Genomic DNA, 19,422 nt, shown 5'->3' on the forward strand with positions numbered 1-19,422 from the left:
AAGAAGACATGGAAAATGTTATTGGTTGGGAACCACTGATCTAACAAACCTTGTGTCCAGGGAAAATGTTCCATGGATGTTAACATTTCTTCATGGAACCCTTTATTTTGAAATGTATAGTTCACTCAATAATGAAAATTCTGTCATTAATTACTCGTTCCAAATCTGTAAGACCTTCGTTCATCTTCAGAAGACAAATAAAGATATTTGTGATGAAATCCGAGAGCTTTCTGACCCTCAGTAGACAGCAAGGATCCTAACACGATCAAGGCTCAGAAACATAGTAAGGACATCGCTAAAACAGCCCATGTGCCATCAGTGATTCAGTCATAATTTTAGGAAGAAGGAGGGAGGAGGAGAAGAATCTTTGAATAGTTATTTTGGTTTCTTTGTGCATAAAAAGTATTCACATAGCTTCATAATATTGTCAGATGTCACATGGACTGTTTTAATGATGTCTGGGAACATTTCTTGTTCCCTTGCTGTCTACTGAGGGTCAGAGGGCTCTTGGATTTCATCAAGAAAATCTTAATCAGTGTTCTGAAGATGAACGGAGGTAACTAACCCTTTAAGAGTGCATCTGAAGACACTGAACTCCTGGTTTGGCTCTGACTCCGCAGCAGCCGATGAAACATGAACTGGGCGTTCCTGGAGAATGTGTTGAGCGGGGTGAACAAGTACTCGACTGTGGTGGGACGGGTCTGGCTCTCCATCCTCTTCGTCTTCCGCATCCTGGTGTACGTGGCCGCCGCCGAGCAGGTGTGGAAGGACGAGTTCAAAGACTTCGTCTGCAACACACAGCAGCCGGGCTGCGAGCAGGTGTGCTTCGACCGCTTCTTCCCCATCTCTCAAGTGCGGTTATGGGCCATTCAGCTGATCACGGTGTCCACCCCGTCGCTGCTGGTGGCTCTGCACGTGGCTTACAGGGAGCACAGAGAGAGCAAGTACAAGAGGAAGCTGTACCAGGACAAGGGCAGCCTCGACGGGGGACTGTTCTTCACCTACATCACCAGTCTCATCCTCAAGACGTCCTTCGAGGTGGCCACTCTGCTGGCTTTCTACTTCCTGTACAGCGGCTTCCACGTTCCCCGCTTGCTCCGGTGTGACGAGAGCCCCTGTCCCAACACGGTGGACTGCTACATCGCAAAAGCCACCGAGAAGAAAATCTTCCTTTACATCATGGGCTGTACGTCTATACTGTGCATTGTTCTGAATGTGGTGGAGATGATGTATATCATATGGAAGCAGTGCTGGAAGTGCTTCAGTAAGAGGTACACTCCTGTGCACGAGAGACGGCCTCCGTCCACGCTCACTCTCGGCTCACCGGCGCCGCTAGCCACGTCTAAAGAGGAAGGACTTCATTCTGCACCGGCTGGAAGGGAAAGCCCAAAGCTTGCTGCTTCATGAGCACCTGGGCTTTATTCATGCAAGCTACACCAGTTCTTCTCCGCTGATGGCTCACAGACAGCAAGGAAACACAAGAACAACCTACAGTCACGAAGAGCTACAGTAGCATAACAAACACAAGTAACTTTAAAAAGGGAAAACTTGACTCCAGCATGGCCTAATACTCACAAACCATCAACAAGATGACAAAATACAGCCCAGATGACTTTAAATTCAGGTTCATTTGGAACAAGGGAAAGTATGTCTTGAGCGGAAAACATTAAACTATGAATATTATCAACTAACTGTATTTTATTACTAAGGCTGTCATGTTGATTTAGCATATTGTTATGCCTGCAAAGTTTATGGTCATATTATTATATTTATTTTTGTATGATAAGTAATTGTGGTACTGTCCAATTACAGAACAAGATGAGAACCACTTGGTTTAACTGTAGGGACTCACTTTATATTGTCTTTACCTACTAAATTAATAATTTGATACAATGAACTTATTGTGTATATCTTACATTAAAAAAATACCTTTCTGTAGTCACATCTTTAATTACACAGCAGACCCTTGCTTAATCACATCCCTAACCTTAACCCTATCCCACCTCAGTAGCAGCTAAAGTGATCTGCAATACAATGAACAGAAGTACATCATACCAAACTATTCATTACTTTAGATGCAAGTACACAGTCGTTAAAACACATAATATAAAGTGGAACCAACTGTACTTAAAGACCGTTTCTTTTACAAGTCAAAAATAAATATCCTTCTCTGATAATCATGGTGGATCAGTGCATTATTAAACATTAAGTTGATTGAGAAAGAAAGAAAAATTAAATGACTCTACTTTTAAAGCACCTACCACAATATGGACAAAAGTATTGGGACCCCCCTTCAAATGAACAGGTTAGACTACTTCAGTAATTTCCATGATTACAGATATACAGTATTAGGGAATTGTGTGCTTCTATTTTTATAGCAACAGTTTGTACAGGACCCTTTTCTATCATGACATGACGATGCCTCTGTGTATAAGGCAAGGTTGAAAAATCAATGATTGATTGAGTCAGTGTGGAAGAGCTTGACTCATCTGCAGAAAACCAGACCTTGAGCCAAAACCAAACACCAGTGACATGTAGATATGATGACAGTCATTTCAGACACTTCCAAAACTGTTGCAACAGAGATGGATATATCAATTTGGAAATACATGAATTATGTTTCCATCTTTGTTGCCTTTTCTTTTCTAAAGAAGAGGGTGTCCAAATACATCTAGCATATATAGTCAATAGATCAACTCTTTTTGTTTCCATGTATACATGATATAATTGTTTGTTATACTGGGCTAATCATATGTTTGATCCCCTTAACATCGCTCAAAGCAGTTGTATAATTTCAAAAACCATGCAAACAAGGATGAGACCAACACGGAGTAACAAAATGCAAGCTGTATTAAATTGGTTGCTATTGATTAACATACAGACTGCTGGTGGCAGTAGTTGATCAAAGAGCCACACACAACATTATGGACAAATTTCAGATATACAAGGTAAACAGGACCAAAACATTTACGAATTATACACAGCACTACATAACATCAGAATTGATGATTCACTTTCAGCTGGATAGAAAAAGTACAATGGAATATTAAAAATTACAAGTCTATCCAACACTCAAAAATAAAAATAAAAACTCCAAAGGCAACTGAAATGTGCTGAACAGCTTCATAAGGACAAACATGCTTTAGAGGTATTTCATCATCTACTGCAACTATAAAGTGAGCTTAACGTACACAGTTCTGTTAAGTAATAAACATCGCACTAGGGACCTTTAAGATAGTGGGTGTGTAGTGTTTTCCAGATCATCAGACATCCCACAGCTCCTTCACAAGCCACGATCATTCAGCATTCACATCCAATGGTTTGCAGCAAGCCATCAACCTTATCCTGAGTTCAGACAACATGACACAAGGGTCTGTACATCAATCCTCTTTATGAAGGATCACTGTGGGTCGCATTTCATGAAGCTGCTTGAGAAGAATCTCAAAGACGCCGGTAAAAACCCTTTGCACTTCAAAGGTGATGTTGCTGAGTGAGGTCAACTTTTGGGGATTTTTAAATTCAACAAGTTGCAGGACTTCTCTCGAATGCAATAGTGCATCGGATCTTTTGCACACGACCGTCGCAGTCTTCAGGTGGAAAGTAGTCATTTTTTTGCGTGCGTTTCCGTTCAAGGGTACCGTAGCTTTTCTCTTCTGGGACGTCTTTGATTCTTGCAGAAACTGAAGAAAGGACACCTCAAATCCCATGGGCTTGAATGAACTCAGTGGTGTATTTTGACCAGAGGCATCTTCGTGTGCCATGGTTGTGCTGGAGGACGTGGAGTCAGAGTTTAAGTCCACATAACTGACTGCAGAACTCCTTGCGGTTCTTAGTCTGGTCACCCTTTTAGGTCCCAAGTACTTGTTTGATTCCCTCTCTCCCTTGCGTGGACGTCCTCTCCGTCTCTTAACTACCACAGATATCTCCGAGCAAGTGTCTGTAGAAGGCTTTGCGTCAGACAGATCGGCATCCTCTGTGCTTTCTTTCTCAGAAGTAGGCTTGGAGAACTCGGACTCACTCTGGCCAGGCTCAGCGACTTCCTCGTTCTCAGTCGTCTCGATGGAGCTCTCCTCTGAATTATCTGTGTCGTCGCTTCTGGAAGCGATGCGCTTGTATCTGGATCTGGGTAACTTTTTACAGTATATGAAGTTGCTCCTCTGTTCTTCTAGATACTGTTTTGGGAGTCCATGCTGAAGATAATGTTTCATTATATTCCGCTCTGAACTGGTAACCGTTTCGCAACCCTTTATCATACAAGCATACTGCAGTTGCAAGCGTTTGGTGCACATGGCAGAGGCTTCTTCTTGCGTTTTCAAAATGGGTTTCCCATATTTGGTCCAGTTATTTTTATTGACTTTTTTCTTTTTAACAACTCCCTTCTTAACGGGTTTCTTGTTAGTTTCTCTGTTCTCTTTCTCAACAACATCAATTTCATACTTCCTGGGACGACCGAGTTTAACCCCACTCTTTCCTTCTCGTGGGGTCATGAGCAGCCGTTTGTACACATCTTGATGTTTCTTCATAGTGTGACGCAGTAGATTTGACCGTGTGCTGTATGCACATTCACATCCTTCCAACGGGCATCTGAACATCCCCTCTATGGGGTCGACTTTTGAGAGCTCAGTTTGTTTATGCTCTTGATCCACATGGTTGATATATTTCCAGAAAGCAGTGAAGGTCTCGGAGCAGTTCGGCTGATCGCACTGAAACCTGCCCAGGTTGATACTGCACATCATGGCACCTGCTTTCTCAAGGGTTAATTTGTGTAGCTGAAGGTAGTGCTGGAGCAAGTCTGGAACTGACTGAAAAATGCAAGAGCAGTCTTTGACTTGACACCTGAACTCATCCACCTCCTTGATGTCCATGTCCAGCTTTTCGTCGCTCTCTTCACTTCTATCCTTGTCCTCGGCCTCCTCTTCATTCTGTTCATCTTGACCGCTAACCTCAAATTTAGGCAAAGCAGATTGGTGCACAGCTTTATAATGTAGGATCAAGTTGTGTTGAATTGTAAAAGCTGCCACACAGCCCTGGTGAACACAACGGTAAGGTCTGTAAGGACTGAAAACGTCATCGCCCTCTGTCTTTTTCTCTTTCATTTTTTTGGGAGATTCTCTCGGCTTTGCCACTCGAGGCTTGCTAGGGGGTTTGGGCTTTTTGTCCAAGGACTGATTTAGTGCTTGTACTGGTGCTGAAGGATTCTGGGGAAAAGGGGCTATGGGTAAGATCTCTTTTAATGGGGACACATGGGTCGGACCAGAAATGGGAGGGGACTTTGTGGAAAAAAATCCTTTTGCATTCTGATCCATCCTTGGAGTCACTGAAGAACGACCAGACACAATCACTGATGGCTGAAACGGAATCTGATTTTGCAGAGTTACTGTCGGAGTTCCCACTGCAAGACTTTTGCCTTTAGACACAAAGGCTGATTGCTGGACAAGCGATGGAGTGATGCACTGTGATATTTTGACATGATCTTCTCTAGTGGAGCCCGATGCACATCTAACATTGTTCTGTGGTTGACGTGCATCCATGAGTGGAGTGTTTTTAACTGAATTGGGGATCTCTAGCACTGGACAAGGGCTTCCTCTGTCACGCTCTGGGAACCTGCGATGGGATTGAGACCTTATTTTCATCTTCTTTATGTCTTCCTGTGACAAGTTGTGAACTGTCAAATAATGCGCTTTGAGGTTGGAGTTGCGCGTGAAAGCCTTGGAACATTTTTGACAGCTGAAAGGGGCTACATTAAACTGGTCTTTCACTCGTGTAACCATGTCATCTGTGTAATTGTGCAGCTTGACAAGGTGTTTAAAAAGAGCATCTTTTGTCATGGCACTGTAAGTGCAACCAATTGCGTCACATGCAAATGGTTTCACATAACTTCGTACCTCACTGGGTAAATTTTTGGACTCTGGCTTATTAAGCGGTTCATCATTCACCACAGGACTTTCCACAGTTAAGGTAACCTCAGTGATTTCTCTGTCTAGGTCAAGCTTCTCAAGAGCTTTTTGGATTTCCAACACTTCATCCACATTGTTTATGGATGTGAGGTTGGACTGATCAGTGACAGTTCTTCCTGAAACCACAGATGAAATGGCGTGAATTAAGCTATCATTTGAGCTCACCTCACCCAATTGCGAAACTGACTCAACAGAGACTTCGGTTGTGTTTCCTGCAGGTTGCTGTTCACTTTGAGGTTCATTCTGAATCAAGTTTGAGATACGCTGTGGATCCTCACTGATGGGACTTGCAACAGACATCTGTGAGCAGGAACTGTCGACACTCGATCCACTAGGCAAGCTGCTTTTTTTGTGAATGTCTCCAGCCAATATCTGTTCACGTAGTCTTTCTTTGACACTCTTTTCAGACCCAAGGTTTTGAGCAAGACTTGCCATGGCTGCCAGGAGTCCATCATTTGATAGGTCACTTGCATTGCTGTTGGTTGCTTTTTCCTTGATATCATTTATTTTGTTTAAAGTTTCAGCTTGAAGAATTTGACTGACATGATCTGATGAACCACTATTCAGGCTTGATGTAGATTGGTCATCAGCCAACAACTGAGAGAGAAGAGGATCACTGACAGTCTCATTAACCCGCGGGTCAGACAACTCAGAATAACTTGTAACTTGTAGCTGATGTTTGACACTAGCAGTGTGCTGTATGACACTAGTTTCTGACATACGACTGCTCTGACTATATGGACTACACGGGATTGAAACAGTCTGCTTTTCTTGTCCAGAGCTCACACACCAATTTGACAGGCTTTGCTTCAACACTCCTCCTGTCTGTTTGTCGTTGCTAGTGTAGGTGCCATTGGCTTTGGGAAAAGTAACATTCGGGAATAATTTTGGATCAAGAGGTCCCTTAGGCTGTGGCAGGTTCACATATGAAGACGATGTTGGGTGAGGTGAGTTAAGAAGATCAAGAAATGAGCTGGGGAGGTCTGCTGTCAGGTCAGTTTCATCAAATGGCTTGCAATGAACCCGCTTAGATAAATGTCCTCCCAGAGATTTGGGACTCTGGAATTCTCTATAACACCTGCGGCAAATGAACTTGCCATCTTTAATAATGGCAGGCCATTTTGTTCTGCTTCGCTTAACTCTTTTGTTGTCCCCTTCACTGGACACATTTCCAGTGTTACTCTGAGAACTACCGTTCGATGGGAGGGTTTCATTGTTAGGCAGTGGCAAACCTAAAGCTGTCTCTCCAGGTCTTTCCAACTTCACCATAGACTGGGTATTGGTTATTTCACAGAACGATTCATTGTCTGTTTGCTGTGGGTAAGCTGCTGAAGAATCTCTGGGAACAGAATTGTCCAAACTATCAGTGTGAGGGGTCAACACAGACATTTGAGTAGTTCCCAGATTCGTCTCTGTTAATGAATTAATGGGTGCCACCACATAAGGACTCAAGACTTGTTGCGGTGAAATGAGATTGCCAAGTGAATGCAGACTGTCATCTGAGGTGCCATTGAGTCTTTGAACACTTTCTACTTGCGCTGGAGCTGGGTTAACATTAGGATTATTATGCGGTTGTAGAGTAGTATAGCTCATTATTCTCTGCTGTGCATTGCCACTAGAAGCTGCATTCAGGTGAGTAAAATGACTGCTAGAATGCATGTTCATGTTTTGGGTCACTGACTGAGGATGGCATGTCTGTTGCTGGATTACTGAATTGTTCCTGGGGTCCCACAAATGGTCTGCTGCCATTTGAGGCTGATTTGTGCCATTTCCAAGCTGAGAGAGAACAATAGGGTCTAATATATTGTCCATTTCATTGGTACGGATATGCCCTGGGGAAGCAGTGATGTGAGAGGAGATTGAAGGATAGTTGGGTTTCACATGAGATGCAAGGGAATTCTGTGTCTGGACACCGGGCCCAGGGACTCTTTGGCCCATCTGGTGTTGCGGTTTGACAACTTTATTGTGGCTTCCATTTACAGGAACCGATCTGAGTGAAGACTTGCCTGCTGCATTGTTCTTCTTTGCTAGTTTCCACTGCGTGTAAAAGTCAGGATGAACAGCCCTCATGTGTTTAGTAACACTTCTGTAAGAGCTATAGTCTCGAGTACATGATTCATGTTGGCATTTGTGTCTCTCTTTCTCTTTCACTACTTGGACGATGTTCGTGTCTACATGTTTCACTGATTTGTTCTCCAATACTTGTCCATTATTTGGCATGGAGGTCATTTGTAGAGGAAGCGTCTGAGAAACAGGAGGAAGCATCTGACCCAATGAGACAAGTGGTGTTGCATTGTGGGAAGTCTGTGTTGGAGCCGTCATGTTATTGCTATACATGCTCTGATATGATGCCTGAACCGGAGCCAAAGGATTAGGACATAGCTCATTGTTATTGCTGTATAATGGAGTAGCTCCTGAATCAACGGTCTGCAGTTGACCGTCAGCTGGTGGGACAGGCAGGAAGTCCCCTAATACACTCTGGTATGAAGATGTAGATGGCATGGGATCTGAATCATTCATCAAGGCCTCCAGAAGAGATTCTCCTGGTCTATGATGATTTAGGTGAGGCATGTGAGTGCCCGCGGCTGACTGGCCCAGGTGGTCACTGATCTGGGGCATATGCTGATGGATGGGATTTTGATGGATGTGTTGTTGTTCAGGTGTACTTGTCCCAGAATGGACACAATCTTGAGCAGAAACTGTCAAAGCGCCATTTAGCATGTTTTCAACCGAATGCTTTATCACCACGCCAGATGGACCATCCACCTGAGAGTCTGTGCCAGGGTCGGGGACAGAGAGCGAGCCAGGGTTAGCACAGCCCTGATCATTTAGATTGGAGTGGTCTGGATGAGGTTCTGCTGGTTGAATACTTAGACTGTCAGTCCCCTGGCCTTCCACTTTAGTGACGTGGCCCTCTGCATGGAGGTCTAACTCAGATTGTGAATGAAACACTTTACCACAGTCTGGTGCTTTGCAGGTAAATGTTTTATAATGCTGTGCCTCATGGTCATACAGCTTGTAGGCTTCATTAAAAACCTTGCCACAACCCGGAAACATACACTTAGCCTTGAAGACCGGATGGTCTTTCTTATGCACAATAAGTTCAGTATTGGAGTCAAAGCTGGCTTTACAATTTAGCTGTATGCAAATGTATGGTTTGGTGCCACAGTGCATCTGGAGGTGATCGTTCAGGTGATCAACACTGACAAATTGACGACGGCAATACTGGCACACCACTTTTGTGCTCTGCATTTCAAGGAATCGCTTTGCTTCTTCGTTGTCACCATGATCCTTCACATGGGCAACCAGATTACGGAAATATTTAAAACCCCTCCTGCAGCTATGGACTGGACAAATATTCCCTTCGCATGAGTCATTGCCATCTCTACTGCTAAGTTTGTTGGACTGCCCACCACAGTTATTTTTTGTCTTTTTCACTTTTTGATTTTCACTGCTTTTAGCTTTCAGGGCCGCTATGACAGGAGCCGCTGTTTTAGGGTTGGCTAACTGCTTGCTAGTCTTCATCGCAGCGAGACGCTCTTTGCATGAAAGCTTCACATGAGATGCAACATGTGGTTCAAGAGTCTCTCTGGTTTCGAATGTCTCTGTACATATCGGGCAGGTGTAGCATCCATCTTTGAAGTGAGTCTGCGCATGACGCACTATTCGGTGACCAAGAAACTCCTTATCACATAAAACACAGTACTGCATATAAGCTTGCCAATTTCTAAATCTAGATGAGACAAAACCCTTTTCCCTCAACTTTTTCAGCTGTTTGTTCTTCTGTCTCTGATCTGCTATTTCATTTAGTTCATTTGTTGTATCTACAAAACGCTGGGAGACTTCCTTGAACTCCTCACTAAATATGCTGGTATCTCCGCCTAATCCCTCCGGTTCACCGTCGTTCAGTTCATCAATGGAGGACACAATGGAGGCCTCATCGCCCATAAGACCTAAACAGTGGCGTTTTAATGCCTTCCAGTTCCAGAACTCAGGATCAAAAGGCCACTGGGTTTTGAGGACTAAAAGGAGCTCACAGCGCAGAGAGTTCGGTACTGGTAGATCTTCCTCATCTAGCTTCTGGTCTGGCTCGTTGTAAAGAGTTTCAACAGCATAGTAGGAGTCCACCGTTGGCTCCAGGAGAAACTCTGTCAGCTGGCAGGCTCTTTTGACCTCCAGGTCTGAGGGTAAGAGGCAGGAAATGGTTTTGCAGACAGTGGCCTTGGTGTTCCCTTCGCACGACTCCAGCCGCAGAGCTCGTATACAGAGCTCAACACAAGTCGAAAGTCCAGCTTTGTCCATCTGGTGATATGGATGAGGAATAATTAGTACTTAGTATCATGTTAAAAACTAACTGCATGAAGTGAGAAAAAGAGCAGGCTCACCTCTGACTGAATGACTTTAATAAAAAAGAGCAGGTGGAACACAGTCTTAGACAGAAATGAGATCTGACGGCATCTGTCCAAAAAGCCTTGCTCTGAAGTCTCCAATCGTTTGAGCAGTTTCCCCCAGAACAGAGTCAACTCCCTGCCAGAGAACACATGACATCTAATTATTTAGAAATGAACGACGACACATTAAATGACCACTTGTACAGAGCCTTTAAGATATTTATCATAACTGCAAACTCATATTTGATTATTCTGGCATTGAAAGGTTTGTGACTTGCCAAGCACAGTAGGACTCTTCTTGAAGAATCTGACGGGTCAAAAAACCAGAACACAATGTAAACGCAGCTTTCTCATCACCGTCAGCCTCAAGGTTGCAGATCATCTCTAAAGCATCACGACAGTCCACTCTTGAGAGCTGAGAGGGTAGGGAAAGAAGTCGCAGATGTGAGCCCTGTTTGATATCGCTTATATAAACATATAAACTTATATGTTTCTGAACTTTCTATCCATCAAAGAAACCTGGAAAAAATCTTCCTTAAAAAGCAATCTCGCTGTTCAAAACCGTTTGACTGGTAGTGTATATTCTCAGTAAACGGTCCAGTGTCTTACCTCTTCCATAACAACGTCCTGTGGAGCAGCAGTGCACAAACACACCAGGTACATCTGTCTGAAGTGTCCCTTCTCCTCAAACTGTGCGAGCTCAGCACAGGCCTTGGCCAGCGACGCAGCCTGATCTACACAGCTCTCTTTGATCAGGTGCTTCACTCGCATCCGCAGCAGTGCTGGGCCTTCCACAGCCAGGAACTCACACACTACAGAGAGACAATAAACACTGCTGTATTACAGATCGACAGGTTAACTCCATCAAAATGTCAGTTCTGTTGTCAGGTCATGTTTGAAGAAGAGAGAACCGTAAAGAGCAGCACCTTTCTCTTGCGGTGGCGTGTCGTTGGTGAGAATGCCCTGCAGCGTAGGATTGCTCCAGACGCCTTGCTCTCGTGCGATGCTGGAGAGAATCATCAGATTGCTGACTCCCTTCTCCTGGACCAGAGGATGGGCAATCTGCACAGACATGACAGCACACTAAATAAAAACAGTGCAGGATTCATAAGAGTCATTTTTCTAAATGGAAATTTATACATCATCTGGAAGTGAATATGAATAAGTCATCTCTCCAGTGATGTGTGGTTTGTTCGGAGGACTATATTTGTCTGAGACACAACTATTAGAAAATCTGGAATCTGAGGGAGCACAAACATCTAAATATTGAGAAAATCATCTTTAAAGTTGTTCAGATGAAGTTCTTAGCAATGCATATTACTAATCAAAAAATAAGTTTTAATATATTTACAGTAGGACATTTACTAAACATCTTCATGGAACAAGATCTTTACTTAATATCATAATGATTATTGACTCATACACAACATGTATAGCTGTCTATTTCTATACATATACATCTGTGACACTGATGACTGCTTCTGTGCTGCAGGGACATGTTGTTGACTATAAGTTATGGATTTATTTAGTATTTTCTTGTCCATTGCTGTAGAAGACATCAAAGCTGACCAATGCAGATACTAGTGTCTAAGAGCTGCAGTCTGGTAAATGTACCTGGACAGATGACCTGAACCTGTCCCACAATGCATCTGGGATATTCCGGGGCAGAGAAAGCAGCAGCTCTGCACAACTCCTACAGAAAGAAAGGCAACAAATACTTCTAAACTCAAACAACAAAGTAAAAAAGTGACAGAAAAAGACAGACAGAAAGGATAACCAGCTGTTTTTCGAGTGCATACTTACAGCGAGAGTCTCTCGAGCACGACTGGCACCTCTTCACACTGGACAGAGAGGTACGGGGACGCCTGTGCGAAGCTCAGCAGTGCAGTGATGTAGACCTCCAGAACTGGGAGAGGTTCCTCCTCTGTCCTCCACAGACTCACATACTCCACCAGCGTCTGCAACACACACACACACACACACACACACACAGGTCAATATACCTCACCGGGCCGCACGCTTACGATGCTCGTCAGGGATGGAGATCACTACTGTAAGAGAGATTGTGTTTGGTTGACTGTCTTACAGGATCAGGAGTTACACAAGCATCACTCTGTAACATTACTTCTATCAGATTAATCTCGTATAGGAGGTGTTGGGTTATTAACTCTCCAAAGCTCTTCAGTTTACTGTTGTTCATTTACTCTTCAGCTCCAGCTCACACAGCACAAATGGAAATGCATTTCGTTATTATAATGACCAGACACGTCACTTTGATGCTGTAATTGTGACACACCAATGACTGAGTGAAATAAACAGATGCACACCTTCAGTCATGTCAATGTTTGGCTGCCATGAAAACACCCTGCTTGCTTGATCAATTACTTTTGGGGAATCCTCAATTGTATAAGTTAGAGAAAAGAACATGGGTAATTATAATAAATACTAGGGATGGACAGATTCTAATGTTTTTTATGGCGGATATCAATAAGCAGTGGTCTTATTTACATTATAATGTATAATTTCAAGATTTAAAGCAAAACAGAATGGTAAAATGTTATCTTTGTGAATGTTCGCTAAAAATGCTAAAATGTGCTTTAGAAACTGCAGCAACACATTGTTTCCTTGGTTAGACGTACAGTATCAAGTGGAGAAACGTTTATGAAGAGCATCAGTAATAATATTCAGGATTTTCATATTAACCAGATCAACTGATATTTACATTCACACGTCTCACCATTACAGCAGACCAGACTCTGAAGGTCAAAGGTCATCTGCCCCTAAATCACCAGACCTGCCTGCATTGATACGACAGATGTGATGGTCTCTGAAATCACTTGAACAGTACGGACCAAGGCTAACGCTGACTAAAAGGCTAATTTAAGACTATATCACACAGAATAGTCTCAAAGGAAATCATATGTGATTACAACTTAAACATAAATGAAATATTCTGATCTCATATCATAGCTGAAATGAGAAGAGGATAATGAAGACAATTATGTCATTAATCATCATTGCTGGATGACTAATCATACAATTTATTAAAACGTGACCGCCTCATTTATAATGCAGTAGTGTGTAATTAGGGAGAAATGGATATTACACTGAGATTGGATGGGTATTGGCCAACATGCAACATTTATCAGGATCTGTGAATGAAAGGGTGTCAAACGGAGACTGCAAGAGGGATGTGTGACCGTCCTGAAAGCATTAAACATCCTGAAAATAACAAATCAATCAGAAATATTTGGGTGGCAGAGTTTTACCATTTTACATTTTTCTCAGTAGATATATTTCTAAAGCTGCTGTTGAGATGAAAGTTTCACCAGATGTTGGTAACAATTCAAGTAGTCCATACATACAAATAAAACAATACCAATAAGTTCAGAAATGAAGTTCTGCGTAATAAAGTAGACTGACCCAGGGATAAAGTATTGAACACATGAAGAAAGAGAGGCGCAGAAAGCCATGAAAAGCCAAGACAGCAGCAGAAATCTGTCAGTAATTAGAAAGCAGTGGAAATTAATATTAGCTGCTTCAGTCTCAACACCTAAAGTACCAGGATGATGAAGATGAAACAAGACAATGATCTCAAACACAGCCAAGGAAACTCTGGACCGGTTTCAGAGAAAGAAAGTGAATCCAAACTTGAATCCATTAGAAAATAAGAACTAAAGGTCAGAGACCCACAGAAGCTTCTGGATCTGAAGAGTGTTTGTGTGAAAGAATGGCTCCGAATCACACCTGATTCTCCTACAGGAGGCTTCTGAAGCTGTCATCACCAACAAAGACTTAAATACATTTCAGTAAGAGTGTTCAATACTTTATCCCAGAGTCAATCTACTTTATTACACACAACCTGATTTCTGAACTTGGATTGTTACCAACATCTGGTGAACATTTCATCTCAACAGCAGCTTTAGAAATATATCTACTGAGAAAAATTGTGACATGCTCAATACTTACTTTACCCGCTGTGTGTGTGTGTGTGTGTGTGTGTGTGTGTGTATTAGGGTTTACCGGTGCTACAGTAGTATCGTGATACTAAGGGTCCAAAATACTGACGGTGCTACTGTATTTTTTAACGGTATATCGTCATTATGGTTCTACCGTAAGTACTGTTGTACATTGCTAAAACATTTACACACTTGTGTTGAAAATAAACTGTCAACACGATGAGATTAAATACAACGTTTGACCGCGACAATCTCTTGAAAACGAGCAACTCTTCATTTTTGACGATGTCCTGTTTAACATTACAGTAAAGTGTTGCATGTTATTCACGCTATCTAGAGAGAGGGACTGAAGATATTTTTTAAATTAGCAGCTTAAACATTACATTTTAAAATCATAACATATACATATATATATATATATATATATCAATGGGTGACATGTCCTGTGAGTATGCTGGCCATGGAAGAACTGGGATGTTTTCAGCTTCCAGGAATCGTGTTCAGATCCTTGCATCATGGGACTGTGCATTATCATGCTCTAACATGAGGTGATGGTCGTGGATGAATGGCTCAACATTCGTCACAGTATCTCTGTGTATTCAAAACACACCTGTGTTCGTTGTCTATAACATACACCTGCTCATACCATAACCCCACCGCCACCATGGGCCGCTCGATCCACACTGACATCAGCAAACCACTCACACACACACGACGCTCACACACACTGCCACCTGCCCTGTACAGTGCAAACCAGTGAAAGTCTGTTATAAGTGGTGTAGACACGGCTCACTGTTACTCAGTCACTATATATCACCAGAACAGACTGTTTACCATCTAAAACCTCTCCGTCTTTCCACACACATGCACCTGACTGCTCACGCTCCAGAAGTGTCCCTCAGATCAACACGGTGATGTTCTCCAACAACAGATGTCTTACAATACAGCCACATCTACACAGGACAGAAACATCAGGTGTGTGTGTGTGTGTGAGTGAAGCATCGGAGTGAAACTCACTGCAGCGGAGGACAGACACACACGCTCAACACCACGGAGAAACAAACCATGTCGAGAGCCAACACTGATCTGTGTCGGTACAGGGCTTTCAGTACAAACTAGAGCTGAAACGATTTCTCTAGGAACTCAAATACAAAACAATCAGAGTTTAGTCCATTTACTGTAACCCTACGGACCATTATTACTGACGCACCACCCCATAAACACTGGACATAGACTGGAAAATAATAAAGTGCTGGACGTATTTAAGACTGGAAATCACACTATGATTACAAATGTGTTACTGATTTTATACAACTGTTCAATAAACAAAGTTAATATTAAGAGACTTGCAAAGTGTGCTGCTTCAGAATCTACATGTTTCTACAGTATACTGAACAACAATGATAAGCATATCATACGTTTTAAAGGCTTTTACTGGCAAAACATAAATAAAATATGAGTCAATATATACAGCGTTGACCCTTGTTCTTCATAATGACATGATGTTAGCTTCTGGGCTAAATCCTGACTGATGGTCATCTATTCTTGCCTTATTACTTCTCAGAGTTGATGGTATTCGTTAGCTTCTGCTCGTCCACTGGGGTGTGCCACATCATACCGTCCACGATAATACTGTCATTCATTTCTACTTTCTCTCTATATTATTTTATGAATGATAAAATCACTATTATAAAATATCAAATCATCAAGAAATCAGATTTTGTCCGAATTTTAAACTTTTGTGTGTAGGAAGTAAGAAAAGTCCTAAAGTGCAGTCACTACTAATATTACATGTTCATTACATGTTTATTATTGCTTTGTTTATTGTTTGTACAGATTTGACTGTGAAGCACTAAACATGAGTTAAGATGCATACTAATGAACTGTTATTAACAACAGGAACAAGTGCTAAATCACTTTTTTATTCAGGATATGGATATGCTCCACTTATTAAATGTGTGTGGAAGTGTCCAACTTCAGGGATTGTGTGTGAGTTAGTGGCAAATTGAGGAAACGTTTGTTTTTCCAAGGCACTTTATGACTTTTCTTACTTCTTACACAAAAAGCTTTTCCAAGAAGACACAGATGGCTTAAGTCATGCTTCTTATTCCTATTTTTATTTCATTTATTTTTTATTGATATATTTGTATTTGCATTTTGAATCTAATTTGGCAATTAAATGCATTAAATGGGTTTAGTTTTCACGGTTATTAATGTATGCAATTTCTGCAGTAAAAATTTAAAAAAAAAAATTGAGAGCCCTATCTTATTTTCTCTTGCATATTTAGTATTGCTCTTTAATAAAGAATAATGACTTCTTATCCAATCACTTGATTAATAGTGTATATTAGGGCTGTTTGCATACTATTTTATTTTATTTAATCTGAGTACTGAATATTATATTGGTAAATGAACAGTAAGTGTAATTGAAGTGTGGGCTCTGTTGTCGTCTCCTTATAGTAATGTAGAAGGGCTTCCTATTGTTTAGAGCAGAAGATGAGGTAGATCTCAAAGTAATTTGAACTATAATTGAATTTATTAAGAAAGAGCTAGGCTATGTCCAGTAAACCACTGTTTAATAATAATATATTCAGTGTTCCTCCTGCTGCACTGAAACCACACCGAAGCGTGTGTGTAAACCAGGGACGTATGAACCGTCATGTTTGTAGTAATAGGTTATGTTGGCATGCAGCGAGTGTCAGATGATGATGATGCTGCTAATTATAATAATGATATAGTCCATACTGATGTTGAACTGCAGAACACGACAGATTACACTGATGAGCAGTGAGTGTCACAGTGTCACGTTCATCTCTCAATCACTGAAGATCATCATCCTCATCATCATGCAGAAAGAGTCAGGTTCTAATGATGTGTGAGCGTCATCAATTGACTTTATAACCATTCACTGTAGATTATGCTGATAATGCTGCAGGTTTACACTCACTGCACATCACTATTATCTAGAAAAACGTCATGCATTTCAATGCACAGAATTGTATTTCCATATTGAGCGTGAACTGGTGTGTGCAGTCCAGAGGGAGACAGAGATGAAGGACAGACTGTTACTGACTGGCTTCTGCAGCTGGGAGCTTGTTTACAGTCCTGAGCGTCATGCACACAGCAGCTGAACGTGTCTCTGTAAACACGCGATCACAGCAGAGCAGCGTCGGAACCCGCGTGAGTCTACTGCATTACTGTCGCTGTGTTTACGAGCTGCTCGGGGACAAACTGCGCTCACCTGACAGAACTCATAGCAGTACTGCGACGCTCGCTCGTCGGGAGACTCCTGGCTGGTCTTCAGAGCCGCCGCTATGTCCCCCAGTCGCGTCGTGAGCGCGTTTAAAGCGCTGGAAGCGTCGCTCCGCTCGCTGCGGTCCTGCTCGGCCTCCTCGTCCGCCATCTTCACTTCCAATTCCGCCGCGTACGCACAGCGTGTCACGTGACGCCCGATCACCGTGCGTGCTGACGTACTGGCCGAGTCACGTGACACTGCCGACGGCGGTGCGCTCGGGTCAAGAGTTTCTCAAATACGCAGCGTTTTGTAACATAATATGTGAACCTGGAGCACAAAACCAGTTATAAGGGTCAATTTTCTGAAATTGAGATTTATACATCATATGAAAACTGATTAAATAATATTTACGTTGATCGTGGTATGTTAGGAGGACAATATTTGAACTATTTGAAAATCTGGAATCTGAGGAAGCAAAAAAAAATCTAAATATTGAGAAAATCATCTTTAAAGTTGTTCAAATGAAGTTCTTAGCAATGCATATTATAATCAAAAATTAAGTTTTGATATATTTACAGTAGGACATTTACAAAATATCTTCAAGGAACGTGATCTTTACTTAATATCCTAATAATTTTTGGCATTAAAGAGAAATGTATAAATGTGACTCATACAATGGATTGTTATCTGTTGCTACAAATATACTCCAGAGACCTCAAACTGCTTTTGTGCTGCAGGGACACAGATAACATTGTAAGCAGTGGTCACAAAATATTTGGACATTGGGAATTATAAACTAATGCCCTATGTGTAATTTCCATAAAGGTAATTAACCAGAGAAGATACACTCTTAAAGACACAGGCCTTTCCATTAAATTAAGCTGTACAGAAGGTAAAGGTGAGCACAGCTTCTTAAACCAGAAAACACACACACACTTACACAGCAAAATCCCCAGTGTTAATTTAACACTCTTGAGTGTGGACTCATATAAACACTAAAGCAGTGTTAAAAGTAACACTGAAGCAGAGCTGAAGTTAATGAGATAATTAAGAAGTTAATTGAGTTATGATTGACCATTATTGAAGACACCTGATGTTAACAAGCAGAATCACCAACTGAGAAAAATCACAATTTGTGTATCACCATTATAGTGGTCAATGTTTGATTTAGCTGGGATCTTGACCCTTCAGTTATTATCTTTAGATTTTATGTGGCTGTGGTGACTGAATTATATCATACAGACGGACCACAGCAAAGGCAATCATGTGTGCCATTGATTGTGATTTGAGCTATTTGTTATAGAGTGACCTGAATGCCTGAGTTTAGGTTTCTTTACTGCATAAATTAAGTGAAAAAGAAAAGTAAGCAACCCAGCATTTCTGACATAGTATGACATGTTTTTAATAGTTAGTTCTACGTAAAAAAAAAAAGAAATCTTATGTTTAGACACACAGACATCAGCGTGAGCATCACAACAACGGTGACCATCAAAAAAGCATGTTGTAGCCAATAAAAACTCATCCATGGCTCCCATCATGCATTGCGGCATGAATAAATTATGAGCTGAACTGTCTTTTTAACTTTGTATTCTAACTATATTTTACTTTTGCTGTTTTTATGTTCATTTTTAGTATCTAGTTTTGTGATGTTCAGAGTTGGTCTGTTTATCTGAATATGTTGTTTGTCACCGTTGTTGAGATTCATACGCTGATTATTGTTATCTGTGTGTGCCTAGAATTAAAATTCTTTAATAAAAAAAATAAAATAAATCAGAATCAATTGCAAAAGATATCTACAAAATGTATAGAAAATACAGATTTTTTCATTGTGGAATCAAAGCTGTGACAATCAATAATGGAAGTTTTACTTTGAGAAAAGA

General features: G+C 41.5%; 2 protein-coding genes across 3 annotated transcripts in view; one reads left to right on the top strand and one right to left on the bottom strand.

Annotated features, from left to right (window-relative positions):
- Positions 1–1,896, top strand: part of gjb7 (gap junction protein beta 7) — a 2,590-nt gene extending 694 nt beyond the window's left edge. Inside the window, exon 2 of the mRNA XM_052586212.1 lies at positions 621–1,896. Coding sequence (XP_052442172.1) covers positions 634–1,407 — 774 coding nt within the window. The 5' untranslated portion in view covers positions 621–633 and the 3' untranslated portion in view covers positions 1,408–1,896. The remainder of the gene's footprint in view (positions 1–620) is intronic.
- A 936-nt stretch (positions 1,897–2,832) lies between these two features.
- Positions 2,833–17,781, bottom strand: LOC127983849 (zinc finger protein 292). Of its 2 annotated transcripts, none has more exons than XM_052586210.1 (8): positions 17,549–17,781; positions 12,152–12,306; positions 11,963–12,041; positions 11,275–11,410; positions 10,958–11,160; positions 10,627–10,763; positions 10,343–10,484; positions 2,833–10,259 (listed from the first exon to the last, which is right to left on the bottom strand). In XM_052586210.1, exons 1-8 carry the CDS (start codon positions 17,708–17,710, stop codon positions 3,381–3,383), a joined length of 7,893 nt encoding a protein of 2,630 aa, XP_052442170.1. In that variant the 5' UTR covers positions 17,711–17,781; the 3' UTR covers positions 2,833–3,380. The 2 variants fall into 2 exon arrangements, with proteins under 2 accessions (XP_052442170.1, XP_052442171.1); XM_052586211.1 differs by having other exon boundaries at positions 10,343–10,480; positions 10,623–10,763.
- Between the last annotated feature and the right edge of the window lie 1,641 nt (positions 17,782–19,422).

Source organism: Carassius gibelio, chromosome B20, assembly GCF_023724105.1.
Source record: "Carassius gibelio isolate Cgi1373 ecotype wild population from Czech Republic chromosome B20, carGib1.2-hapl.c, whole genome shotgun sequence".
In the NCBI taxonomy this organism is placed as follows: domain Eukaryota; kingdom Metazoa; phylum Chordata; class Actinopteri; order Cypriniformes; family Cyprinidae; genus Carassius; species Carassius gibelio.

Bases quoted from the DNA above. Each gene is read 5' to 3' on its own strand.
- LOC127983849 (XM_052586210.1), bottom strand. From the start codon at position 17,710: ATGGCGGACGAGGAGGCCGAGCAGGACCGCAGCGAGCGGAGCGACGCT. The intron at 10,485-10,626 runs GCAAGTCACAAA...GTTCTCTGGCAG, and splicing joins GAAGAGTCCTACTGTGCTTG to GGAGTTGACTCTGTTCTGGG. The intron at 10,260-10,342 runs GTGAGCCTGCTC...CCATATCACCAG, and splicing joins TTAAAGTCATTCAGTCAGAG to ATGGACAAAGCTGGACTTTC.